Here is a 27,707-nt window from a genome sequence, read left to right as displayed (position 1 = left end):
AATTTTAACAAAATGACACAAATGCTAATCCACAGCTACAATGTCAGAGTTTTCCTAAATGCTTGAAGCAATGCACCAATATAATCAATATTACAGGTTCATAACATAATATATTTAATACTATTAATAAATAGGTCAATACCATAAATGGACCAGATTAGGTATCATTACCACAGCCCGAAATTTAAGTTTGGGTGCTGCTCATTTCATAACATGTGTGATGGCATGCGTGACATGATGTTTAAATATACCAAACCATTCCCATCCTTCCTAATTTGGATCCTGCTTAGTTTGCAGATGGTCACAATATAAAGGACTTGGAGGATCCGAGAGGTCCACAGAGACAAGGGGGTTCCAGTGCACGGTAAGTTGCCATGCTGTGACTGCATGTTAAACTCTGATGATCTCTGAAACATGGGAGAGCTGGATTGGCTTGGCAGTGAAATCTGTTAAGTTTTTACTATTTGCATTTATATTTAATATTTTGTCTGACCTCTTACTCCCATCATTTTAGACTATTTGACGATTCTGCACATTTCATCTGGTCCAGGGAAGAACAAGTAAGTTTATCTGCTTTTTAACAGACTATCAAATAATAGCAAGCAAGCCAATTGGCTACAAAAGGAAATATATGCCTATAGTTCAAAATTCCCCTGCCCAGTTCAGTCATAATAACCTTTCACAATCAAATAGGGTTGCATAGGTATGCATATTTTCCACATTTGGTCCTTAAATCCAAATCTCTGGGCTGTACACACAGTCTTTGGCTGGACAGTTATCACCTAATCTGGCTTATCTCCTTTGACCAGGCTTCAGTGCGGTTCTATGAAGACATCACTTCACGTATAAAAAATACTGTAAGAGAAGAGACAATTCACTCAGCTTAAACATTTTTGACACCTACTTTTAGATCTGATGTCTTTCTTCCTTTTTTGGACTATTTGAAAAAGACTGCACTCCATACATCATGATGAAAGATAAAGACAACATATTAAATCCCCTAAATAATAATACAACACACTTATTTATTTACTACACTACCCCACGCCTGTAGGGTGCATTTCCAACCCAATTTCTACATTGACTGTTTTAACAAGATACCCATAGTTTAATATGATGACCTGTTTCCCACATTAGATAAAATGTAAATATTTACTGTTGCTCTTGACTGCCTCATGCACAGTCCCTACAAAAAAAAAAAAAAAAAAAAGTTGTTAGTTAATTTACTTTTTTCAGATATGCTATGTTACAAGGATGCATTATATTTCTTACAGTCCGTGGTTGTAATCTTCCTTATTACAAAATTACATGTTCATGCCTCTTTTTCCAACAGTAAACCTCAACCATGGGGGACGGCGACATGGCCACTTATGGCAAGGCTGCCATTTACCTCCGTAAGCCTGAGAAGGAGAGACTTGAGGCCCAAACCCTGCCCTTTGATGCAAAGACAGCTTGTTATGTAGTTGACAAGGAGGAGTTGTACCTGAAGGCTAAAATCAAGAGTAAAGATGGTGGCAAAGTCACTGTTGAACTGCTTGAATCCAAGGAGGTATGTTAGCAAGGCTCTTAGTTAAGAAAATGATTGAGTATTTCCATCAAAAAGAAAGTTTCTTGCCTTTATCTCTTTAAATTGACCCAATTTTTTTTAGGAAAGAGTTCTTAAGGAGGAGGATGTCCACCCCATGAATCCTCCCAAGTTTGACAAGATTGAGGACATGGCCATGATGACCCACCTCAATGAAGCCTCTGTCCTGTATAACCTCAAAGAGCGTTACGCAGCATGGATGATCTACGTAAGCTTCATGCTTTCTCACAGATGAAAAACTATGTTAAAAATAAAACCGCTGTCAAACCAATCCCCTTTATTTCCTCATTCTAGACCTACTCTGGACTTTTCTGTGCCACTGTGAACCCCTACAAGTGGCTCCCTGTGTATGACCAAGAAGTGGTGGAGGCCTACAGAGGCAAGAAGCGTATGGAGGCCCCACCCCACATTTTCTCTGTCTCTGACAATGCTTATCAGTTTATGCTCCAAGGTAAGCATTCCATTTACTAAATAATAAGATTTAATTACATATTTGTTCATGAACTAATTCAAAAAAGTGATTTATCTAAAATTGCATTTGTCCCACAGACAGGGAGAACCAGTCTGTTCTGATTACGTAAGTGTCAATGCATGACTTAAAACTTTGCATTATCTTCTATGTGACCTTGTGGCACACACAATTCTTATCTGAATTTTTTTTTTTAATCTAGCGGAGAATCTGGTGCTGGCAAGACTGTGAACACCAAACGTGTCATCCAGTACTTTGCAACAATTGCAGTCAGTAGTGGAAAAAAGGCAGAGGTAGTACCTGGAAAGATGCAGGTCAGACCCCTTACACATTTATGTGCTAATTATCATAAAGCAACAGAAACATTCTCTTCATATCAACATATTCCTTGAATGTTTCTTCCACTTGCAGGGCTCTCTTGAAGACCAGATTATTGCTGCCAACCCACTGTTGGAGGCTTATGGTAATGCCAAGACTGTGAGGAATGACAACTCTTCCCGTTTTGTAAGTACATTTCTTATTTAAACTCTGGCCTCAGTTCTGTGGTTATTAATAAGATCAAATTACTTAGGATATAATTTTGTGTAAAACAGGGAAAATTCATCAGAATTCACTTTGGCACAACTGGAAAACTGGCTAAAGCTGATATTGAGACTTGTAAGTATAATTATCCTGTGTATATAACATTTTTACTTTATTGCTGCCTTAATGTTTTCAAGTTTAAATATATTCTTCCCCACCTAAATAGACCTGCTGGAAAAGTCTAGAGTGACATTCCAGCTTCCTGATGAGAGAGGCTACCACATCTTCTTCCAGATGATGACCAACCACAAGCCTGAGATTATTGGTAGGGATATTAATTTCAACCAACAATCAAAAAACATTACATGTAATTATTAATTTGCAACAACAAATTATTGTTTTCCCCCTCTACAGAAATGTGCCTCATCACAACCAACCCCTATGACTTCCCCATGTGCAGTCAGGGTCAGATTGCTGTGGCCAGCATTGATGACAAAGAAGAGTTGGACGCCACAGATGTGAGCTATCCATGAGTTTTTCTTCTGGACAATGAATACAATGAGAATTACATTCTTAAAAACACTAATGATTACAAATAATGACGCGCTTAAACTTCATTTATGCATGTAATTGCAGGATGCCATTGACATCCTGGGTTTCACTGCAGAGGAGAAAGTCACCATTTACAAACTGACTGGTGCTGTGCTCCATCATGGCAATTTGAAATTCAAGCAGAAGCAGCGTGAGGAGCAGGCTGAGCCTGATGGCACTGAGGGTAGGTTTAAAAACTCTACTGAACTACTAGGTAGTCTTATTTATTGAAGTAATTTCATTAAAAGATAGATCAGCATGTATATTAACTTCAAGTTGTACCTTTCCTCTGATTATAGTTATTAATATATTATAGGTATTACCTACAACAGAAGCCTGTAAATATATCTACACTGTCATTCTATTTTTTAGTGGCCTCTCAATTTAGGTTAAGAATGACATTACTGGGTAAAATATTGATATAAATAACTCACTTAAGCGCTTTGTTGTTTTAAGATGCTGACAAAGTCGCTTACCTCCTGGGCCTGAACTCTGCTGATATGCTGAAGGCTCTGTGCTACCCAAGGGTGAAAGTCGGAACTGAGTATGTCACCAAGGGTCAGACTGTGCCACAGGTATGTCCATGGACGGATTAAGAAACCACGGGCCCCTTCGCGAAAAAAAGAATTGTGCGCTCGCAAAACACGCACGCACACACAAACACCATTAGGCGTATATATATATTTTACCAACAATGTGGTAAACCGATTTAACGGTCGAATTAGATACTTTGGCTATTGTATTGGGAAAGTAAACAGGTCAAAGTTTACTCTGTAACATCCACCTTTGGTGCACTGCCCTGCTATTGTTTTCTGACATTACATGTGACAAGGCAACAGCCAAGCGATTCTTTTCCTAATTGAAACTGATTAAGACCTACCTGAGCAGCATGGGGCAGGAGAAGCTGAATGGGCTGGCTATCATGTCCATTGAAAGAGAAAATCATGCATTACCATTATGTTTGAAAGGCGTCGTTCTGCAAGTGTACTGTGCCTCTGACAGCTCAGTCAGCTTGTAGGTCTTGACGTTCAGATTCTGCGCCTAAACTAGCTATATCGTATCGTCTCGTCACATGATCAAATAAAGACTTGACATTGGCGAACAAGATACATATTACCCACCAATCATCATTGCACATCTGTATATGACAAAAATAACAAATTAAATAAGAAATTATTCATTTAATTGAATCGGCTTTTTAATAGTTTCTATAGTGTATGTACGATAAGCACATAATTGTGTTATAGATTGCTACTGACGATTTCCACTTAAAAATTATGAAAACCGTGACAGAGACAGGTTTGCCATTTTAAACGAATAAATAGCATAAGGTATCTTTCAGAGTCCAAAAAAAAATCATCCCTTGATCACTGTCACATTAAACTAGCGTCGCTTGGACATCCATGCATTTAGAAAGCAGGGTCTGCTTTGCCTACAAACCTTCCAAGCTGGCTGCATTCTCTATAGTTACACCCCTGGTGCACATGCACATTTTCTAACACAGCACAGGTACACTCAATTAAAGCCATTAGCAAATGAACAAAATACACCTTTTTCAACCAGAAATAAGAGATGCATAAACGTGACTTCACGCAGAGGCTCTGGCCTGGGGGCCCCCTGAGCTCATGGGCCCCTGGGCCTGGGCCCGGTAGGCCCGTTCGTTAATCCATCCCTGGGTATGTCACATACAAGGTTGACTAAAGACCACAAGGATTTTGACATTGTTTGACAAGAATTTTACTGCTGGTATTTTCTTTCCCAGGGTTCACACCCGTTATCATTGACAACATTTCAAAACTTTTCAAGGACCTTTAATGAAATCTCCATTAATCTTCACAAGCTAATAAATAAACAGAATGATATACTTTACAGCACAGATTGGGCCTTAACTCTGAAAGAAAAGTAAATAACAACCTTTTCCATTACTTTTCTATTAGACAGGCTACTGTATGTCAATTCAAGTAGAGACTGAATCAGGCACAACAAAACCATTATCCATGGAAGAGTACAATAACATAATTAATTTCAGTAGACCTCAGTCAACAAAATAATTATTTCTTGACTTTTCCAGAACTTTCAGTGACTTAACTGAATTCCATGACTTTCCTAGCTCTGGAAAATGGGATTTTAAAACACCATGACTTTTCCAGGATTTCCATGACAGTGGAAACCCTGCCTTTTCTCATCATAGTAAGTAAGTAGTAATTCCTACATATTGTTTTAGGTCAACAACTCAGTGTCAGCCTTGTCCAAGTCTATCTATGAGAGGATGTTCTTGTGGATGGTCATTCGTATCAACCAGATGCTGGACACCAAGCAGTCAAGTCAGTTCTACATTGGTGTGCTGGACATTGCTGGATTTGAGATTTTCGATGTGAGGACAAAATTATGAGATTCTACACTAACATTATTTGTTTCTAGTGACTTAAGAGTGCCACTCTCAAATAATGTTTGAATATGTATCCAACACAGTACAACAGCATGGAGCAGCTGTGTATCAACTTCACCAATGAAAAACTGCAACAGTTCTTCAACCACACCATGTTTGTCCTGGAGCAAGAGGAGTACAAGAAAGAGGGCATTGTTTGGGCGTTCATTGACTTTGGCATGGACTTGGCTGCCTGCATTGAGCTGATTGAAAGGGTCAGTTTCAATCAATCCAACTAGCACAGTGTTAGATTTGTATAGTTTCATGATGTCCACTTTTATAACTAAGAAATCTTATTTTTCAACAGCCCATGGGTATTTTTGCCATCCTTGAAGAGGAGTGCATTGTCCCCAAGGCCTCTGACGTCACTTTCAAGGACAAGCTGTATGCCCAGCATCTTGGAAAGACCGCAGCCTTTGCAAAGCCCAAGCTTACCAAAGGCAAGCCTGAGGCTCACTTTTCCATGGCGCACTATGCCGGCGTCGTGGACTACAATGTTACTGGATGGTTGGACAAGAACAAGGATCCACTGAACGACACTGTTGTGCAGCTGTACCAGAAGTCATCAGTCAAACTTTTGCCTGTCCTGTACCCACCTGTAGTTGAGGGTAATAACCTGTTCAAGTCAAAAGGCTAATACACAAATAGTATTTATATTAGATTCTATGTACATATATAACTCACATATCCGATTCATTATTTGTATGTCAACAGAGACTGGTGGTGCTAAGAAGGGTGGTAAGAAGAAGGGTGGCTCCATGCAGACTGTGTCCTCACAGTTCAGGGTAGGTGTTTTAATATCAAGAAGAAAATGATCAATCAATCAATAATTGTCTTATGATTAAAATTGTATACATTCTTGCCTCAACAGGAGAACTTGGGGAAACTGATGACCAACCTGAGGGCCACCCATCCTCACTTTGTGCGTTGTCTGATTCCAAATGAAATTAAGAAACCAGGTAAAGAGCTTTTAGTACATTAAGACATGTCCATTATTCAACACCTTGTATTTGCTTGAACATTTTACATCTCTGTATTTTCACAGGTTATATGCAGAACTTCCTGGTCATCCACCAGCTCAGGTGTAATGGTGTACTGGAGGGTATCAGAATCTGTAGAAAGGGTTTCCCAAGCAGAATCATGTATGCTGACTTCAAGCAGAGGTAAACATACAACAATATACAACAATAACTTATAATACACACTGCATATATGTATTATATGGGGAAAATAATGTTTTTATTATTATTGACAACAGATACAAAGTACTGAATGCCAGTGTTATTCCTGAGGGTCAGTTCATTGATAACAAGAAGGCTGCTGAGAAGCTCTTGGGATCCATCGATGTTAATCACGATGAGTACAAGTTTGGACACACTAAGGTGGATAATGTTTCTATCTTATATCTGTTATTATGGATACATATTGAATTACAATCCATAATTGTCCATTTCTGCCTTCAATCACACGCCTCATAATTTTTTGTTCTTCTCTTTTAGGTGTTCTTCAAAGCTGGTCTGCTTGGTACCCTTGAGGAGATGCGAGATGAGAAACTGGTTACCCTGGTCACAATGACTCAGGCTCTGTGCCGTGCATACCTGATGAGGAGGGAGTTTGTCGCGATGATGGAAAGGAGGTAATGTGTGATGTATTTGGTGGAATCACGCTCAATAAAACATAGCATTGCAGGTTTTTTTATTGTAATACAATAGGTTGTGTTGAATGAATTGCCAATCTATTATAAATTAAAGTACAAACGTACAAATCAGAGATAATTTCCATCAACACAGATGTATATAAAAGACTGGACTAATCACTTTGACAGAATCCCTCTGATCTATTCAGTAAGCTTCAACACGGTTTAATCAACAAATCAACCTCTTTTGCAGAGATGCAATCTTCACTATCCAGATGAATGTCCGCTCATTCATTAATGTGAAGCACTGGCCATGGATGAAGGTGTACTACAAGATCAAGCCTCTGCTTCAGAGTGCTGAAACTGAGAAGGAGCTGGTTGCCCTGAAGGAGGAACATGCAAAACTCAAAGACATGTTTGCAAAGGTTGATGCCAGGAAGAAGGACCTTGAGGAGAAGATGGTGTCTATTGTGCAAGAGAGGAATGACCTGAATCTGCAAATGTCATCTGTAAGTGTATAACTGTACAAAGAGTAACAATTCTTCACATCCTTGCAATATTCAAATCACTAACCTGTCTGAGAATTATGCTTTCAATACAAATCAGATTTCATCATTTCATCTTGTATTTACTGTAGAGCAATGAGACTCTCAACGATGCTGAGGAGAGGTGTGAGGGTCTGATCAAGAGTAAGATCCAGCTGGAGGCCAAACTCAAGGAGACAACCGAGAGACTGGAGGATGAAGAGGAAATCAATGCTGAGCTGACTGCCAAGAAGAGGAAACTGGAGGATGAGTGCTCTGAGCTCAAGAAGGACATTGATGATCTGGAGCTGACCTTGGCCAAAGTGGAGAAGGAGAAACATGCCACTGAGAACAAGGTTTATATTCTTTAAAAAAAAAAAAGAATAATGTTTTATTTTCAAGAAGTCTTTGTGAGGTTTACTGAATATTGATATAAAACATTCTATGTGTAGGTCAAGAACCTGACAGAGGAGATGGCCTCTCAGGATGAGTCCATTGCTAAGCTGACAAAAGAGAAGAAAGCCCTCCAAGAGGCCCATCAGCAGACTCTTGATGATCTTCAGGCAGAGGAAGACAAAGTCAACACTCTGACCAAGGCCAAGACTAAGCTTGAACAGCAAGTGGATGATGTGAGTTAAGGGCCTGTCTGTGTAAAGAAATGCACATATATCATTGTGCTACTTAATTACTTTGTGCTTTGTATCTGCAGCTTGAGGGTTCCCTGGAGCAAGAAAAGAAGCTCCGCATGGACCTTGAGAGAGCCAAGAGAAAGCTTGAGGGTGACCTGAAACTGTCCCAGGAGAATGTCATGGATCTGGAGAATGACAAGCAGCAGTCTGATGAGAAGCTGAAGAAGTAATGTAGAATTCTATTAGCAACTAATGATTCATGCAAACATGTACTCCTTTTTTAGTCCTTTTTTGGTATAAGCAGCCGTTAACAACTATTTTAATTTACAATTAAACAGGAAGGACTTTGAAACAAGCCAGCTCCTTAGCAAGATTGAGGATGAACAATCATTGGGTGCTCAGCTCCAGAAAAAGATCAAGGAGCTTCAGGTTTGTTCCACATCTTCAGTACCGAATAGTGTTTACTATCATCTGCCTGTTCTTTCTTAGTATAATTTCTTTCTTTTTTAACAACCAATAGGCCCGCATTGAAGAATTGGAAGAAGAGATTGAGGCTGAGCGTGCAGCTCGTGCTAAGGTTGAGAAGCAGAGAGCTGATCTCGCCAGGGAACTTGAGGAGATCAGTGAGAGGCTTGAGGAGGCTGGTGGTGCCACTGCTGCTCAAATTGAGATGAACAAGAAGCGTGAGGCTGAGTTCCAGAAGCTGCGTCGTGACCTTGAAGAGTCCACTCTGCAGCATGAAGCCACTGCTGCAGCTCTGCGTAAGAAGCAGGCTGATAGCGTGGCCGAGCTGGGAGAGCAGATCGACAACCTCCAGCGTGTCAAGCAGAAGCTTGAGAAGGAGAAGAGTGAATACAAGATGGAGATTGATGATCTTTCCAGCAACATGGAGGGAGTCGCTAAAGCTAAGGTTTGTGAAATGTAAACCTTAATGCTCTAGCTGACTCTAACTACAAACAATATCAAACTGCAAACAATGATACAAAACATAAATATTCTTGTACGTTTTGTATTAAATGTTGTCAAGTAAAATTGTAATAATTGCCATAAACATTTCTGACTTTTGTGTTGCTTATTAATTTTACTTTCACAAACAGGGAAATCTTGAGAAGATGTGCCGTACTCTTGAGGACCAACTCAGTGAAATCAAGGCCAAGAGTGATGAGGGTGCGTGCCAGGTCAACGACCTCAGTGCTCAGAGAGCAAGACTAACGACTGAAAATGGTGAACTCGGCCGCCAGGTTGAGGAGAAAGATGCTCTTGTGTCTCAGCTGAGTAGAAGCAAACAGGCTTTCACTCAGCAAATTGAGGAGCTGAAGAGGCTAAATGAGGAGGAAGTCAAGGTACTGATACCCGTGAATGACATGAAGAAATTGGAGTACATAACCCTATTCTGTGAAGCCCTAAATGAACACCATTCATTGTTCACAAACAGGCCAAGAATGCCCTGGCCCACGCTGTTCAGTCTGCACGCCACGACTGCGACCTTCTGAGGGAGCAGTTTGAGGAGGAGCAGGAGGCAAAGGCTGAGCTGCAGCGTGGCATGTCCAAGGCCAACAGCGAGGTTGCTCAGTGGAGGTCCAAGTATGAAACTGATGCCATCCAGCGCACTGAAGAGCTTGAGGAGTCCAAGTATGTACCAAACAGGCAAAGAAACACATAGAATGTGGATGTGGGTTGTTATGTTGTCTACTAAAACCTGTCGACATCTTCTAACTTAAATCGATTGCATTATCAGGAAAAAGCTTGCCCAGCGTCTACAGGAGGCTGAGGAACAAATTGAGGCTATCAACTCCAAGTGTGCTTCTCTGGATAAAACCAAGCAGAGACTCCAGGGTGAGGTTGAGGACCTCATGGTGGATGTGGAGAGAGCCAATGGTCTGGCTGCCAACCTTGACAAGAAGCAGAGAAACTTTGACAAGGTTATACCTCTATCTGGAATTTGTGTGATGTAGGACAAGCTCGCCTTCATATAACATAATATGAGCATATGGATTTTTGGTAGCAGTGTCTTATATGTGAAATTAACCCAAGACACAAACTGTTTTCCAAAGGTCTTGGCAGAATGGAAGCAGAAATATGAGGAGGGTCAGGCAGAGCTGGAGGGTGCCCAGAAAGAGGCTCGCTCTCTCAGCACTGAGCTGTTCAAGATGAAGAACTCCTATGAGGAGGCTCTTGACCAACTGGAGACTCTTAAGAGGGAGAACAAGAATCTCCAACGTAAGTCAAGATGGCCCTCAAATACTTAAATAAAATACCAAATCAAAGCTAAAAAAAAAATGTTTTATCCTGGAATACAAATCAATAATACATTGCTAGATGCTGACTTTGTGTTAAGGGTTTTAAATGTCTTGTTGCAGAGGAGATCTCTGACCTGACGGAGCAGCTTGGTGAGACTGGAAAGAGCATTCATGAGCTGGAGAAGGCCAAGAAGACTGTCGAGACTGAGAAGGCTGAGATCCAGACTGCCCTGGAAGAGGCTGAGGTACAAATACAAAATCCAACAGGATGGAGTGGAGAGATTCAATAGGACATCTTAATAAAATAAGCAATTGGTCATATCTTAAAATTCTATGTTTTACACTCTATTTAAAAATAGGGAACTCTTGAGCATGAGGAGTCCAAGATTCTCCGTGTCCAGCTTGAGCTGAACCAGGTCAAGGGTGAGGTTGACCGCAAGCTTGCAGAGAAGGATGAGGAGATGGAGCAGATTAAGAGGAATAGCCAGAGGGTGACTGACTCCATGCAGAGCACCCTGGACTCTGAGGTCAGGAGCAGGAATGATGCCCTGAGAATCAAGAAGAAGATGGAGGGAGACCTTAATGAGATGGAGATTCAGCTGAGCCACGCCAACCGCCAGGCTGCTGAGTCCCAGAAAAGTCTGAGGACCGTCCAGGGTCAGCTCAAGGTCAGTAGTAAAAATATTCAGTGTCTTGATATTACAGTGCTCACACCAATGGATTATAGCACCATACATTTCTCTGTCAACCAGGATGCTCAACTGCACCTTGATGATGCTGTCAGAGGACAGGAAGACATGAAGGAGCAGGCTGCCATGGTTGAGCGCAGGAACGGCCTCATGGTGGCTGAGATTGAGGAGCTTAGAGCTGCCCTGGAGCAGACAGAGAGAGGCCGCAAAGTGGCTGAGCAGGAGCTGTGTGATGCCAGTGAGCGTCTTGGCCTCCTCCACTCCCAGGTAAAAAATAAAAAAAGGTTGTTTAAACCGATACATAAAACAAACAGTTCCAGCATTCAAAATATAACTGATGTTGTTTCTTTTTCCACACTAGAACACCAGTCTGCTGAACACCAAGAAGAAGCTTGAGACTGACTTCCTTCAGGTCCAAGGTGAAGTTGATGACATCGTCCAGGAGGCAAGAAATGCTGAGGACAAGGCCAAGAAAGCCATCACTGATGTAAGGTTTTTTTCTGAAACGGAGCATAATATTTAAAAGTACTGTTATTTCAATTATTTAAAAATACACTTTTCCATCATATAGGCTGCCATGATGGCAGAGGAGCTGAAGAAGGAGCAGGACACCAGTTCTCATCTGGAGAGGATGAAGAAGAACCTGGAAGTCAGCGTCAAGGATCTGCAGCACCGCCTGGATGAGGCAGAGAATCTGGCCATGAAGGGTGGCAAGAAACAGCTCCAGAAATTGGAGTCCAGGGTAGGTAACAAATATGACTCTGAATGAATATGTTTAACTCATCATAACAAAACAGGGGTCAGTATTTGAAATGGAAATATTTTTTTAAGGTTCGTGAACTGGAAGGTGAGGTTGAGGGTGAACAGAGACGTGGCGTTGATGCTGTCAAGGGAGTCCGCAAATACGAGAGGAGGGTGAAGGAGCTCACCTACCAGGTAAGAAAGCTCTCCTCTTTCTCTAGAACTGCATGCAAAATGTAAGAGGGGAGGACAGTCCTGGACAAACTTTTTCTCTTTAGACTGAGGAGGACAAGAAGAACGTCACCAGACTGCAGGATCTGGTTGACAAGCTGCAGCTGAAGGTCAAGGCCTACAAGAGGCAGGCTGAGGACGCTGTGAGTATTTTTCTGCCTTTGCTATACAGGAAAATATTTGCTACTTTACATTGACTCTTGTTTCGTTTTTCTGTTTTAATTGCACTCAATTTCATATACAACAGGAGGAACAGGCCAATACTCACCTGTCCAAGTGCAGGAAGGTGCAGCATGAGCTGGAGGAGGCTGAGGAGCGTGCTGACATTGCTGAGTCCCAAGTCAACAAGCTCAGGGCCAAGGGCCGCGATGGCGGAAAGGTGAGATAATGTTTTATGAAGAAATATTATTATTTCCCAAATAAACTTTTATTTGCCATCTAGTTAATTCATTTTATTTGTTCTTTTTTAAAGGGCAAAGAGGCTGCAGAATAAACTCTCTGAATCCATGTCACTTTCATCTGGATTAAAAATCCTGGTTAATGTGACTACTCTAACAATGTATATTCCCTAATAAATATTTATTTGACTTAATATTTCTTTGTGTCTTTTTTGAATGGCTCATTCATAAACTTTAGTCAGGAGGTTGAAGTTTCTAGCTTTTTTCTATAGGAAACTGCCTCTATCTTACCAACCGGTTTTCACATTCACAATCATTCAACAGATCTCACGGTCCTTGGTACTTATGTGAGACTAATTTAGCTGTTGAGCTACATCAGAATTCTAACACATCAGAGAAGGTCTGCTAACGTCCAACCTAGAGATCATATTTTGCATACTGAACTAGAAGGGCTTCATCCTAAACTGCATGTCAATCACAGGGATCACATATGAGGGATTTGAACAAATTTCATTTCAAATGTGCAGTTCTGATATTTTACCATATATGTTTTTGTTTGGCTCTTCCATCTCATTGGCAGGGACGTGCAGAGGAGGGGGCTAAGGTTGCTCGGGCAACTGCCCATTTGCCATCCTCGACTGAAGTGGCCCCTCCGAAGGAAATATATATATATATTTGAAATAGTATTACGGCTGCAGAACGTCATGTATGCCTTGATAAAATAATCGCGGAATAAGCGTCCAGGGGACGGGGGCGTGGTGGCGGCGGTTAGTTAGAGTTCAAAATGATATAGGCAAAATATGCGTCCAGGGGACGGGGGCGTGGCAGCGGTGGTGACAAAAATTAACGTGTTGCCCCTTTTTTCCAGGGCAGAGCAACTGCCCTTCAAAATTCCTGTGCACGTCCCTGCTCATTGGGTTCTCTCAAATCAAAATGGCTAACTTGGATTTGATAATGTCCTCAACAGGTTCAATAACCAACACACTGCATGGAACTATCATGCAGTTCTGTCTTCTACTCTCCTTTCTTTACACACCTCTCTCCTCTCTCCCTATCACACTCTCCCTTCTTTACACACCTCTCTTCTCTCTCCCCATCACTCTCTCCCTTCTTTATCCACCTCTCTCCTCCACACCTCTTTCCTCTCTCCCCATCACTCTCTCCCTTCTTTACACACCTCTCGCCTATGTTTAAAGTATTGTGGAGCACTCAGTGACATAAATCACAACTACCACACACATTTTACTTAATGTTTCGAGAACATATTCCACCTCCCTTTTATTGAGACACAATCCTTAGTTTCATCAACAAAGTATGATACGTGTCACATGGCCCTGCCATTGAAGATAATGCATTTTCGCCTGTGTGTAGGCCTATGTTTAAAGTATTATGGGGCACTCAGTGACGTAAATCACAACTACTACACACATTTTACTGTGTCCTGTGTCCTGAACATATTCCACCCCCCTTTTATTGAGACACAATCCTTAGTTTCATCAGCAAAGTGTGATACGTGTCACATGGCCCATAATGCATTTTCACCTTTGTGATCTGTGTGTCAAGTGTTCTTTCACAGTGAATGACCAGAATATGTAACACTTTTGTGAATTTAGGTAAAAATTACCTTAGACACAAAGTAGTATTTAATTTTTTCATAACTCACATAACAGCAATATATAATTCACACATTCATAAAATGCATAACTCACATAACAGCAATATATAACTCACACATTCATAAAATTCATAACTCACATAACAGCAATATAGGTAATACACTGAGTAGACTTCAACCTGAGTAACTTCAAATAACATTATTTTTTTCTTCTTCAATAGGGCAGCGATCCGCCTACACCCTTTTACAATCATTTATAAGTCGAGGACTTGCCTTGACTTAATGATTCGATCATACCTCGTGCGGAGACAAGGTTCAGTGTGTTTTGGTTCACATACAGACCCATGGTGGGGTTCCTGTTCCCCTGGTTCCCACTGTCCAGTGACCTGATCATCATTGCTGATCTCAGGCTGTTGTGTGCTGTGTGTGTGTCTGTGTCGTTTCGTGTGTCGAGAAGGTGCCGTTGGTTGCGCCTGTACCTCTGTCCATCGCTGGTTGTGATGTAATAGCTTCGTGGAGTCTCAGCGGGTTGGATGACTGTTGCTGGTTTCCACCTACCATCTCCTGCAGACCTGTTGTAGTGCTGTTGCTGGTGCTGCTGGCATTTATCTCGCCTACTGCCTCCTGGGGGATTACCTGAGGTCGTAGCTGTGGTGCTGTTGTGGGTAGGATGGAGCGCAGTCTGCGGCTCATCAGGAGTTGGGCTGGAGATTTGAGCCCATCGACCGGTGTGTTCCTGTACTCCAGCAGGCTGAGGTAGGGATCTTTCTTATCTTCTCTGGCCTTTGTGAGGATCCGCTTTGCAGTCTGGACGGTCTTTTCGGCCAGACCATTGCTCTGGGGATAATGTGGGCTCGATGTGACGTGCCTGAAACCCCAGGACTCATGTGAACTGTAACATGGCCCGTTGTCGCTGATGACTTGTTCTGGTATGCCATGTCTGGCAAACACCGAGTTCATTTTTTGGATGACGGCGACTGTGGTGATGTTGTGCAGGCGTTCAATTTCACAGTACCTGCAGAGGTAGTCACATATGACGAGGTAGTTCTCAGAGTTCCAGGACAATAAATCTGTTGCTACAGTCTGCCATGGATTCTCTGGGATTGCCTGTGAGAGCATGGGCTCCTTTGTGTTGACATTGCGATGTGTTTGACATATTTCACACCTCCCTACTGTTGCCTCTATCTGTTGACCCATGCCTGGCCAAAACACTATGGGCCTCATTTACTAACAGGATTGCGCCCATTTCAGGCGTAAAATAGCGGGTAAAGACATAAAACCGTATTTCCAAAGAAGGCGCACCTGAGTAAAAGCGCATATTACCGCTGCTGGGAGGGTATAAGGGAAAGTGGGTGTTCGTCGCAAAGAGATGGGAGGAGATGCGTAAAGTGCGCCTAATTGTGTATTAGTAACGAAACAAGAGGTGTTCTAGCATGACATATCAGCTGCTAAATGAAAACTATGTGCCTGCGAGAAATTTGAAAAATACGAACATCAGAAATGTTATTTTTTTTATATATATATAATTTAATATAGGCATATACAAACTGTCCCACCAGCTAGCTGTTACCCAGAATCACCGCTCATTGCATGGTTTAAACCGTATTTTCACTTATAGTTCAAGCACACCGAGTACAGTGCACACCTTCTGCGTAGGAGTAACGCGTATCTATTCAGGAAAAGTACTTGTACTCGAAGTACACTAACTAAACTACCGGTAAGTAAATTGTAGAGACAGAGCAGCATATTCATTTCACCTTCCATGTTTATTTTGACGTTATAGCCTCTCGAGCGCAAGCTACCCCCAGTGCCATGGCAACCAAACGTCTGAAAACTTCAGTTTCCCCTGTCCAGGCTACAACTCCAGTTTTCAAATGTATCCGCCTAGAGCAGCGTTTTTGAAAAGCATGGTTTTCAGTGCTGGAATACGCCGTTTTAAAGTAGGGGGTGTTGTGTATTCCTACAAGACTATTTAACGGGATGCTATGGAGCAGTTAACCTGGCTATTAAGTATCCTAGCTATCTCTAGCTTAGGGAACCATCTTAACAGTTTGCAGTTGCCTGTGTGTGATTAACTAATATGTGTGAATATGAACTTGTGAACATAAACTTGTTAATATGAAACTGCACAGGCACCCTGGGGGTAACCATAGCAACCCAGAAACTCAATGTTCGCTGAAAAGATGAATTTCCCCAAATCAGCTCACCAATAAAAGACAGTCTTGAATTCAAAGTGATCACAACTTTTAGTGTGGACGGAAGGGCTAAACGGAGAAATATTTATGAGTTTCTATATTTACCTGGGTTAGTTTGCTGTAACCTCGTGAACCAAAAGCTCTAAGTCTAATTCATCATCCATGGTGGCAGGAACACGCAGGCTCTTTCTTCCCTATTTTAGCAGAGCGTTAAATAACACTAATGGGCGGTGTTAGGCGCTGATTACGACGAGGTTTTAAATACCACGGAAAAATACCGTGCAGTATATGCGGTTTGGCAAAAGCGCAGATTAAGCTGCGGTCGCAATGTTAGTAAATGAGGCCCTATGTCTCTTGCCCTGTGTTTAATTTTCTCCACCCCAAAGTGTCCTGTATGTATGCGCTGTAGCATGTCTGCTCTGAGCCTGTGTGGAATGATTATTTTCTCACCCTTTAGGAGGATGCCATCAGCCTCTGTGATCTCGTCACGGTGGTTCCAGTATTCACTGATCTGTGGGTGACACTGTTTCCTTGTCTCCGGCCAGCCTGACCGAATTACCTGTTTGAGGGTGGACAGCTGCTCGTCCTGAGCTGTGGCGGCCTTGATGTCCTCTAGCCTGTCTGCACTCACCGGAGCTGCGCTGATGACTGTGTGTAGCTGGGTCTCCATAGCCTCAGAGAGTGAACTGTCTGTGTCATTCATGGACTTTCTTGACAGCGTGTCAGCCACAGGGATCTCTTTGCCTGGTCTGTGGATGAGGGTTATGCTGTATTTCTGCAGCGCGAGTATCATGCGCTGTAGGCACGGTGGTGCTAGGGCTTGTGGCTTGTGCAGTATTGTCTCCAGTGGCTTGTGGTCTGATTCCACGGTTACAGTACTTCGTACAGTTAAGCAGCTTGGATAAGTATGTAACTGGTCTGGCTTCTTGCATGATAGTTGCGCTTAAGCCATTTATCGACGTGTCGACCTGGAGCGTCACTTCTTTTTCGGAATCAAAATATGCTAGCACTGGCCCTAGTTCAGCTGTGATAGTCTATTTAATCTGCTGAAACGCTCTCCCGTGTGCTGTGTCCCATTTGAACTCTGTTTCTCGTCTTAACAGCAGTCTGAGTGGTGCATTCACCTCAGCCAGATGTGGAGCGAATCTTGCGAGGTAGTTCATAATGCCAAGGATTGTCTCCAGCTCTGCCTCATTTTTCGGTGGGTGCATGTCTCTGATGGCTTTCACCTTAAGTGGGTCTGGTTTCAATCCATTGGCTGTGAGTCTATGTCCGAAATAGCTCACCTGTGACACAAAGATGCGGCATTTGTACGGGTTCAGTCTTACCCCTTTTTCTCTGGTCCGGCTGAGCATGGCTCTGAGGTTGTTGTCGTGCTCCTTTCTTGTCTTCCCAAACACAACAATGTCGTCCACGATGCCGGCCACGCCCTGAAGACCCTTGTATGTCTCATCTACTCTCCTCTGGAATTCATCCTGGGCAGACACGATGCCGAAAGGGAGCCTGAGAAACCGGTATCTACCAAATGTGGTGTTAAATGTAGTGAGCAGCGACTACTCCTCACTCAGCTTGATAGCCCAGTAACCCAATCTTGCGTCTAGGACGCTGAAGAACTTAGCCCCAGTATTGCCTTGTTTAAAGGCCGTGGATCTAGACATACTCTAAGCTTGTGTGTTTTTGGCTTCTCACACACTACCAGCGTGTTAACCCACTGGGTAGGTTCAGTCACTTTGCAGATTATGCCATTCCTTTCAATGTTGTCTAACTCTATTTTTAAACGTTCTCTTAAGGCAAATGGTACTCTCCTTGGTGGGCAAACCACTGGTGCTATGCTAGGGTCTATCCTAAAACTGCACTCACCCTGGAACTCACCGATGCCTTTGAAAACATCTGAGTACTCATTCAGTATGTTGGCTGACTGTGTGTCTGGCTCTTCCTCACTGGCGTCGGTGATGGCTTATGCCACCTTGATGAGCCCCAGGTCTTGACAAGCTCTGTAGCCTAGGATGGGTGGGCTGTTGCAGTCCACAATGTAGAACTTTCGGGTTATGGAGTTACTCTTGTAGCTGCCTTCCAAAGTGCAGTAACCGCTCACTCTCCTTTTCTTTCTGTTGTGACTATGTCCACAAACAGCTCTGAGTCGTAATCCTCATCATCTTCAACAGCATGTACATCGGTGCCCTGTTCTATTTGAAGAATGATTCTTTGATTTACATACTCTTGCGAAGTGGTTGAGTTTTCAGCACTTTAAATACTGTTTTCCTTTGGCTGGGCATTCAGATAGTTTGTTATGGTGCCCTCCACACGCGCTACATGCTTTGTAATTCATCTTTGAGCCTTTGCTTGGCCTGCTGACGTTAGCTCTGCTGGGATATCTAACCGTCGCTGACTTTCCCGCCTTGCGGTGTACTGTGTGCACTTCATGGCTGTCATTAGCCATAGCCTTTAGCTGCACCTGTGCTAGCTCGTAGGAGCGTGCTATATCAATTGCCTTATCTAGTGTTAGCTCTGGTCCCTGACTGAGCAACTTTCCACGCACTCTAGGTGAGTTGGTAGTAAAAACAATACGGTCCCTAACCATTTCGTCACAATTTCTATAGTCACAGTCTTTAACGAGTAGTTTGAGCTCTGCGACAAAGTGCTCAAATGACTCACCGCTCCCTTGCGTCTTCTTGTGGAACTTGTACCGAGCGAATATTGTGTTAGCTTTCGGTGTGAGGTATGCTGAAAATCCGTCATAGTACGTTTTTAACAATATCGCATCATCCTCCGTTATTTCCCAAGTGTTGCTTATGTCCCTTCCTTTGTCCCCGATCCACAGCAGGAGAAAACTGCATTTCTCCGCCTCAATTTTCTGTCGTATCGGTCCTGTAAACATTAGCACTGCATGCTGTTTGAATCGCTGCCACGCATCAGGTAGGTTGGACGAATCCCATTCCATCATCGGGGTAGGGACACCGAAAGCCTCCATCTTTTTTTTTTTTAGGGGGTTCGTAGTCTAACTACTTATTCTGACACCATGTACTGACTTGTACTAAGTCCTATAAAGTATTACCCAATATCACAATGTCTGTGAGTTCTTATATCGAAAATGAGGTCCAATGTTTGTCACCTTTTCATGTTTGTTGCGAAAAGTCTGCCTTTCCGATTCGAGTTAACTTCTTCTCGGACTGGTAATCTTTCCTTAACCAAAACATGTTACTTATTCTGAACGGAATTTTACGGAGCCTCGGAAGGGACAATGTACTACTGGGTCAGTTCAATGCACTCGTCTGACAGCCGGCTGTATATGCAGACCAATGTTAATTGACCAGCATGAAGGACAGCTCGTTAAAAAAAAATATATTTTTAAGCTTGTTGTCTACCTTACTACGGTTGGAAAGTGGTGTCGTGTGTTTTAACAACGTTTCGTTTATGCTCCGGTATCTTCGAGTCTGTGAATATCTTCAATACTGTACCAAAGTTCTCACTTACGTGAAACTGTAACCTCTGCTGAGTGTAGCAGGTCTGAGAATGTTTTCCTGAATCTCCCCACTTTGGGACGTGGTTGTGTGTCATGACAATGTGGGAGTAAAGGCAGTAGGAGTTAAATCTTTCAGTGGCATGTGGCATCAGGAAGTACATGCCAATGGCAGGAGGCGGGACAAGACGGTGAACCACCAATCAGCAGCATCGACCGTTGACAGACAATTGCACGTGCGTTCTACATGATTGTCATGGGCAAATCTCTCAATGGATAATTTGTCTCCGTGCGGGAATTTTAAGTCGCTCCAGACCTTTTCATTATGTCAGTTGAGAATACCTTGAGTTTCCAAGGTTTATTTTTGTGGTACATTGTAATACCTGTGTCTAATACAACGTTTGTGCAGGTACATGCTTTGAGTTTATGTCACAGGTTTGCCTGAGACCCTTTAACTCCACCCGACACAGGTGGATATACACGACCTCTCCACACCCTACTCCACACAGAAGACCAGGACAGTTTATTGTAAATAAATGTATTTATTAATGCCCGCACCGAGCCACATATATTGGGTCTCCCACACCCATCCCCTACTCAGCTCTAATGGGGCAAAGAACTTCCCTCCCTTTGTCAATGGGGGTAGGCATAAGTTTGGCACCCAAGCAGAGCAAGTCACAGAACACACGTGGTAAAGATTTACATCTTCAAACAATCAGGCAATGCAGACAGTCTACCTAGGGCACTGCAAGGCACTCCACTGCATTCTAAAATACTATTACCAAGACCCACTCTGGAACCTAGCCCAACCAGCGCCCCCTTAACTTGGGACCCCCAATGGCGATGGAAATACAGGAGGGGCAAGGAGACAGACACACAAGACAGACAACAAGAAAGTTCAAAGAGTGGGGATTGACCCTCAAATCCCCACAAGTAAAAGAAAAAAAAAAGAAGAAAAAAACTGTCCATTCGTGGCTCCGATGAAGCATTCCCTCTGCTAGGCACGGTCCTGGTGAAGTCACCCACTGTTCCACGTCAGCGACCAGGGAAGAAGCACCAGCAGTAGATCCGGTGTACAGCACAGCAGAGAAGCCTGAGGAATGCACAGCCTTCAGTGCTGATAGCAACGAGAGGCAAAACAAAGAGACTAGACACCAGCAGAGTAGAATGGGACACGTTTTTTACTGTTTGGAGCTTAGCTCCAGTTGCGCGGTGTATAGCCCCGTCGTCGCCGATCTGCCAAGCTGTCACTACCTCTTCGTCCCAATCACGAACCGGGAATACAGCCACCGCTCTCTCCCGTGGAACCAGCAGGCACACAGGCAGGCACAGGCAGGCGCAGACAGGACACATTAAACCAGCACATATGCAGACGGACAGAGTGCCAACCAGTACCTAACTCCACCAACCTCCCGCACACCAAACACAGGGCCTTTTAAAAGAGGATTCAAACTATCCCTATCATGCTCTACCAAACAGTGGAATGGGCAACAGCTGGGTCTCACTCACTGCCAATGCCATTCACTGGTATGGGCAACAGCTGGGCCCAACAGCTGGGCCCAACTCACCATTGGCATTGACATTTAACTCAGAGGAAGAACTCCGAGGAGGCACAGACAACTGCAGCTCTGACTAAAAAACCGAACGCACTACCTATTTAAAGGGCATATTCCGTCACTATGTTTTTTTTAATCAAAAGCCTAAAACGTATCCACATAGAACCAACCAGAATATTCTGCTTACTTATTGCCACAACATCTTTCAAGGTGCCGAGCAGCTGTTTTCTTATCACTAGTTTTACCCCTCCCGGTTGTGATGGCAAGGCTCTTTTGTGAAAGATTCTACCTGCTCTCTGATGAATTCCGCATCCCCTTATGCATAAACCTTTTAATTAATATTCGGTTGTCTCTGTAAGCCTGCACCTGTGGAAACTGTGTGATCTTGTTTTGAGAAAATAAACATCTCTGTTTGGCCTGACCTTCATCCCTACACACAGGCCTCTCGGCCTGGCACACAGGCCTCTCTGCACGTAGGCCTCTCTGACTGGCCTGACCTTGGTCTGCGCAATCACTCCTGCACACAAGCTATTCTGTTTATCCTAACAAAACACTCACTCAACACACAGGCCTTATGCACTTGTTGCTGCAAACCTGCTTCATGTCCACCACTGTTTTATAACCATGATTCTCAACAGTATATAAATGTACCTTTCCTTACAGTCAAATTCACCATTCCCTGTTTTGGTGGAAGTGGAGGGGGGAGATGAAAAGGTGCCATTGGCACTGTCCCAGGTGTCAGAATGTCCTGACGCGTGCCCAGAACTTTAAGAAGCACCTTTCAAATCAATGTCTGGACAGAGTTTACATGTGACAACCTTGAGGTATGTGAGTGTGTCAGTGGAATTGTAACAATTCACAGCTCACCTCTTCTTAAACCTTTTTTTATGTCTTTTTCTAACCTTTAACTTAACATATAGGGCATTCCCAAGCAGAGAGGCTCTACTAGTTTTGGGGTGTACTTCAATTTGTTTGTTTAGAGTATGCTGTCTACATAGTGTTTGAATTCTCTTTTGACTTCACAGAGGTGTGTTTTTCAATCGTTTTTTAACATTTCATCTTATAAGGTCTATGTTTCAATTATAATTTGTGCTTTTACACAAACTAGTCGGACATGAACATTGCAAGGCGATGGTGGTCACTTCTGTTGTTGGACAACTTTCCACCAAGGGAACTTCTATTCACTAGGGTTTTTCCAACTGTTTTCAACTCGTGAAAAACTTGGACATTTGAACCCTTCTATAGGTTGCCATCCATAAGATTTACTCATGTCAAACCTTTGCTGAAGGCTGTCATCTGACAAAAACAGAAAAAGGGAGCCACAGATAACCAACACAGCAGGACAGTGTGGTAATATTTTCTTTCTTAAGATTTTGGACATGTTTCTCTGGACAATTCATGACTTGTGATATGTTCTACAACATACTTGGCATATGTGCATGGCAAGGTTGTGTTAGATGATTTCATAGTGTTTTATAGTGATTGTTCAATGAAACTCATTTTTGCCTTGATGCAGCGGTTATTGAAAATAATCCAGATTGCCATCCTGTGGGAGTGTTTCTGAGGGTTTAATTGGGTGAAGTAGGACTGCAAATATTTATTCAGATTCTCTTAATCAAACTGATAGGCTGCATTGTACCTGGTACAATTAATCTTATTTTTAAAATGCATTAGGCTTCTGCCACTTCCAGTGTGTTACAGTCTGAGCATCTTTTGCACACCAGACCAACTATATGGTGTATAATGCAGACAGGTGATACAATGTACTTCACATTAATCTCATTACAACTGCAACTGCCAGTATTACGTTTGAACAACACATCTCATAATAACGGTTTAGGGTGTGTAGTAACAGTTCTGAATGTGCATGCATATATATCAACCTAATGTATTGCAATGTTGACCAAAAATCTTTCACTGTAAAATAAATAGTGTGAATAGCAATGGGCTATACCCTTTTCTTCATTTAAGAATACCACATTGAACAGGTGCCATTCACCATTGCAGAGTAAATAAAATGTAACGACATTCTAAACATCTTAATGTGATTAATTGAAATATTTCAAGAGAAGGTCAGAAGTAAAAATAGTGTCATGAGGCCACACGAGTGAATCGAAGGGTTTTTGTTTGTTTGTTTGGTTCTTGAGTGCACTTTTAAAGTATTTCTACCTTTCCAATGTAAGAGCCTATAGCCTATATGTTTACTTTCTTGGACAACCCAAAAGTGTGGATAAGTATACAAGATTTGAAAGAAATTAAAACACACACGTCAGAGTACACTACCAATAAATCACACTCTCTCAATCTTTGAAATGTTATCCTGAAATTGAATAGCTCTGCCGCTGCCAAAAAAGGCCTTGCACAACTTTTATGTGTGTGGTAAAAAAAGAATACAGTTCATGAACATTTCTAAGCGTATTACTTTAACCTTTATTAAATTAAAGAATTAGCATGCCCACCGATATGGATTATGTCCTTTTTTATTGCCAAATCAAAACAACAAAGTATTACAGAATTTTCCCCCCGAAGAGCGCACTCTGGGACGTTGCCTCCCCTTCTCTTTGCCAAAACACATTAGCATTGTGATTCAAAGATTTTGTTCGACAAAAGAGTCCTGTCGCCTATATGTTTACTTTCTTGGACAACCCAAAAGTGTGGATAAGTATACAAGATTTAAAAGAAATTAAAACACACACGTCACAGTACACCACATCTGCTTTGATAAAAAAAGTAATTTCATCAATATGTTTTTATGTAAGGTAAACATTATTTAGCTTCTCAGCACATTTTACAAAAAGATCATTTAAAAATCTATCCTACATAATGTCAAGTAATGCCAAATGTAGTAAAATGACTATCTAAAACTCTTGTGATATAAGTACTATATGATTTTAGAGTAAAAGAGTCCAAAAGCATATAACATTACAAATAGCTTTAAGCCTATATGGTTTAATTTGGGATGCGATTATGAAGGGGTCCTTGGAAAATGTTCTGCCCTTTGAGGGGTCACTTGCCCCATAAAGTCTGAGAACCCCTGCAGTACACCATCAATAAATCACACTCTCTTTAATCTTTGGAATGTTATGCTGAAATAGAGTAGCTCTGCCCCTGCCAAAAAAGGCCTTGCACAACTTTTATGTGTGTGGTATAAAAAGAATACAGTTCATGAACAGTTCTAAGCGTATTACTTTAACCTTTATTAAATTAATGAATTAGCAGGCCCACCGACATGGATTAGGTCCAACAAAGTATTACATAACAAAATTAAAACTACTACATGAAGAGTCTTAACGTGCTTTTGAGCTGAATGTTTAACTAGAGGGGCATATGTAATTTTAACAAAATGACACAAATGCTAATCCACAGCTACAATGCCTAAATGCTTGAAGCAATGCACCAATATAATCAATATTACAGGTTAATAATATAATATATTTAATACTATTAATAAATAGGTCAATACCATAAATGGACCAGATTAGGTATCATTACCACATTCTGCAATTGAAGTATGGGAGCTGCTCATTTCATAACATGTGTGATGGCATGCTTGACATGATGTTTAAATATACCAAACCATTCCCATCCTTCCTTATTTGGATCCTGCTTAGTTTGCAGATGGTCACAATATAAAGGACCTGGAGCATCCGAGAGGTCCACAGGAAAAAGGGGTTCCAGTGCACAGTAAGTTGTCATGCTGTGGCTGCATGGTAAACTCTGATGTTCTCTGAAACATGGGAGAGCTGGATTGGCTTGGCAGTGAAATCTGTTAAGTTTTTACTATTTGCATTTATATTTAATATTTTGTCTGACCTCTTACTCCCATCCTTTTAGAATATTTGACGGTTCTGCACATTTCATCTGGTCCAGGGAAGAACAAGTAAGTTTATCTGCTTTTTAACAGACTATCAAATAATAGCAAGCAAGCCAATCGGCTACAAAAGGAAATATATGCCTATAGTTCAGAATTCCCCTACCCAGTTCAGTCAAAACAACCTTTCACAATCAAATAGGGTTGCATAGGTATGCATATTTTCCACATTTGGTCCTTAAATCCAAATATCTGGGATGTACACACAGTCAAAAGAATACAGTTCATGAACATTTCTAAGCGTATTACTTTAACCTTTATTAAATTAAAGAATTAGCATGCCCATTGGACAGTTATCACCTAATACAGTTTTGAAGCCTTTGACCAGGCTTCGGTGCGGTTCTATGAAGACATCACTTCAAATATAAAAGATACTGTAAGAGAAGAGACAATGCACTCAGCTTAAACATTTTTGACACCTACTTTCAGATCTGCTGATGTCTTTCTTCCTTTTTTGGACTTTTTGAAAACGGCCGCACTAAATTAATTTACTTTTTTCAGATATGCTATGTTACAAGGATGAATTATATTTCTTACAGTCTGTGGTTGTAATCTTTCTTATTACAAAATGACATGTTCATGCCTCTTTTTCCAACAGTAAACCTCAACCATGGGGGACAGCGACATGGCCACTTATGGCAAGGCTGCCATTTACCTCCGTAAGCCTGAGAAGGAGAGACTTGAGGCCCAAACCATGCCCTTTGATGCAAAGTCAGCTTGTTATGTAGTTGACAAGGAGGAGTTGTACCTGAAGGCTAAAATCAAGAGTAAAGATGGTGGCAAAGTCACTGTTGAACTGCTTGAATCCAAGGAGGTATGTTAGCAAGGCTCTTAGTTAAGAAAATTATTGAGTATTTCTATTAAACAGTAAGTTTCTTGCCTTTATCTCTTTATATTATCCATTTGTTTTAGGAAAGAGTTCTTAAGGAGGAGGATGTCCACCCCATGAATCCTCCCAAGTATGACAAGATTGAGGACATGGCCATGATGACCCACCTCAATGAAGCCTCTGTCCTGTATAACCTCAAAGAGCGTTACGCAGCATGGATGATCTACGTAAGCTTTATGCTTTCTCACAGATGAAAAACTATGTTAAAAATAAAACAGCTGTAAAACCAATCCCCTTTATTTCCTCATTCTAGACCTACTCTGGACTTTTCTGTGCCACTGTGAACCCCTACAAGTGGCTCCCTGTGTATGACCAAGAAGTGGTGGAGGCCTACAGAGGCAAGAAGCGTATGGAGGCCCCACCCCACATTTTCTCTGTCTCTGACAATGCTTATCAGTTTATGCTCCAAGGTAAGCATTGCATTTAAAAGCCACTAAATAATAAGATTTAATTACATATTTGTTCATGAACTAATTCAAAAAAGTGATTTATCTAAAATTGCATTTCTCCCACAGACAGGGAGAACCAATCTGTTCTGATTACGTAAGTGTCAATGCATGACTTAAAACTTTGCATTATCTTCTATGTGATCTTGTGGCACACACAATTCTTATCTGAAAAAATTCAATATCTTATGTTTAATCTAGCGGAGAATCTGGTGCTGGCAAGACTGTGAACACCAAACGTGTCATCCAGTATTTTGCAACAATTGCAGTCAGTGGTGGAAAAAAGGCAGAGGTAGTGCCTGGAAAGATGCAGGTCAGACCCCTTATACATTTATGTGCTAATTATCATGAAGCAACAGAAACATTCTCTTCATATCAACATATTCCTTGAATGTTTCTTCCACTTGCAGGGCTCTCTTGAAGACCAGATTATTGCTGCCAACCCACTGTTGGAGGCTTATGGTAATGCCAAGACTGTGAGGAATGACAACTCTTCCCGTTTTGTAAGTTAATTTCTTATTTAAACTCTGGCCTCAGTTCTGTGGTTATTAATAAGATCAAATTACTTAGGATATAATTTTGTGTAAAACAGGGAAAATTCATCAGAATTCACTTTGCCGCAACTGGAAAACTGGCTAAAGCTGATATTGAGACTTGTAAGTATAATTATCCTGTGAATATAAAAATGTTACTTTATTGCTGCCTTATTTTTTTAAGTTTAAATATATTCTTCCCCACCTAAATAGACCTGCTGGAAAAGTCTAGAGTGACATTCCAGCTTCCTGATGAGAGAGGCTACCACATCTTCTTCCAGATGATGACCAACCACAAGCCTGAGATTATTGGTAGGGATATTAATTTCAACCAACAATCAAAAAACATTACATGTAATTATTAATTTGCAACAACAAATTATTGTTTTCCCCCTCTACAGAAATGTGCCTCATCACAACCAACCCCTATGACTTCCCCATGTGCAGTCAGGGTCAGAT

General features: G+C 41.8%; 2 protein-coding genes across 3 annotated transcripts; both read left to right on the top strand.

Annotated features, from left to right (window-relative positions):
• Positions 1-1,333: 1,333 nt before the first annotated feature.
• Positions 1,334-12,877, top strand: LOC105899558 (myosin heavy chain, fast skeletal muscle-like). Of its 2 annotated transcripts, XM_031584824.2 has the most exons (38): positions 1,334-1,549; positions 1,650-1,793; positions 1,880-2,036; positions 2,135-2,162; positions 2,257-2,368; positions 2,466-2,558; positions 2,648-2,711; positions 2,803-2,901; positions 2,991-3,094; positions 3,213-3,351; positions 3,624-3,742; positions 5,392-5,541; positions 5,640-5,810; positions 5,903-6,203; positions 6,310-6,380; positions 6,467-6,554; positions 6,641-6,758; positions 6,854-6,977; positions 7,095-7,231; positions 7,485-7,740; positions 7,869-8,111; positions 8,208-8,384; positions 8,465-8,610; positions 8,723-8,813; positions 8,905-9,294; positions 9,482-9,727; positions 9,820-10,016; positions 10,123-10,306; positions 10,439-10,604; positions 10,745-10,869; positions 10,984-11,292; positions 11,377-11,580; positions 11,675-11,800; positions 11,885-12,055; positions 12,145-12,249; positions 12,333-12,428; positions 12,533-12,664; positions 12,758-12,877. In XM_031584824.2, exons 1-38 carry the CDS (start codon positions 1,346-1,348, stop codon positions 12,776-12,778), a joined length of 5,808 nt encoding a protein of 1,935 aa, XP_031440684.1. In that variant the 5' UTR covers positions 1,334-1,345; the 3' UTR covers positions 12,779-12,877. The 2 variants fall into 2 exon arrangements, with proteins under 2 accessions (XP_031440684.1, XP_031440685.1); XM_031584825.1 differs by lacking the exons at positions 11,675-11,800; positions 11,885-12,055; positions 12,145-12,249; positions 12,333-12,428 and having other exon boundaries at positions 11,377-11,540.
• A 13,098-nt stretch (positions 12,878-25,975) lies between these two features.
• Positions 25,976-27,705, top strand: LOC105896872 (myosin heavy chain, fast skeletal muscle-like; the record flags this gene model as incomplete). The annotated part of the gene is made up of 9 exons (XM_031585552.1): positions 25,976-26,194; positions 26,293-26,436; positions 26,523-26,679; positions 26,785-26,812; positions 26,917-27,028; positions 27,126-27,218; positions 27,308-27,371; positions 27,462-27,560; positions 27,650-27,705. Coding segments are annotated over exons 1-9 (957 nt in total), but the record flags the coding sequence as incomplete, so codon positions are not given.
• Between the last annotated feature and the right edge of the window lie 2 nt (positions 27,706-27,707).

Source organism: Clupea harengus, chromosome 18, assembly GCF_900700415.2.
Source record: "Clupea harengus chromosome 18, Ch_v2.0.2, whole genome shotgun sequence".
Lineage (NCBI taxonomy): Eukaryota > Metazoa > Chordata > Actinopteri > Clupeiformes > Clupeidae > Clupea > Clupea harengus.
This window is presented reverse-complemented; position numbering and strand designations above follow the sequence as displayed.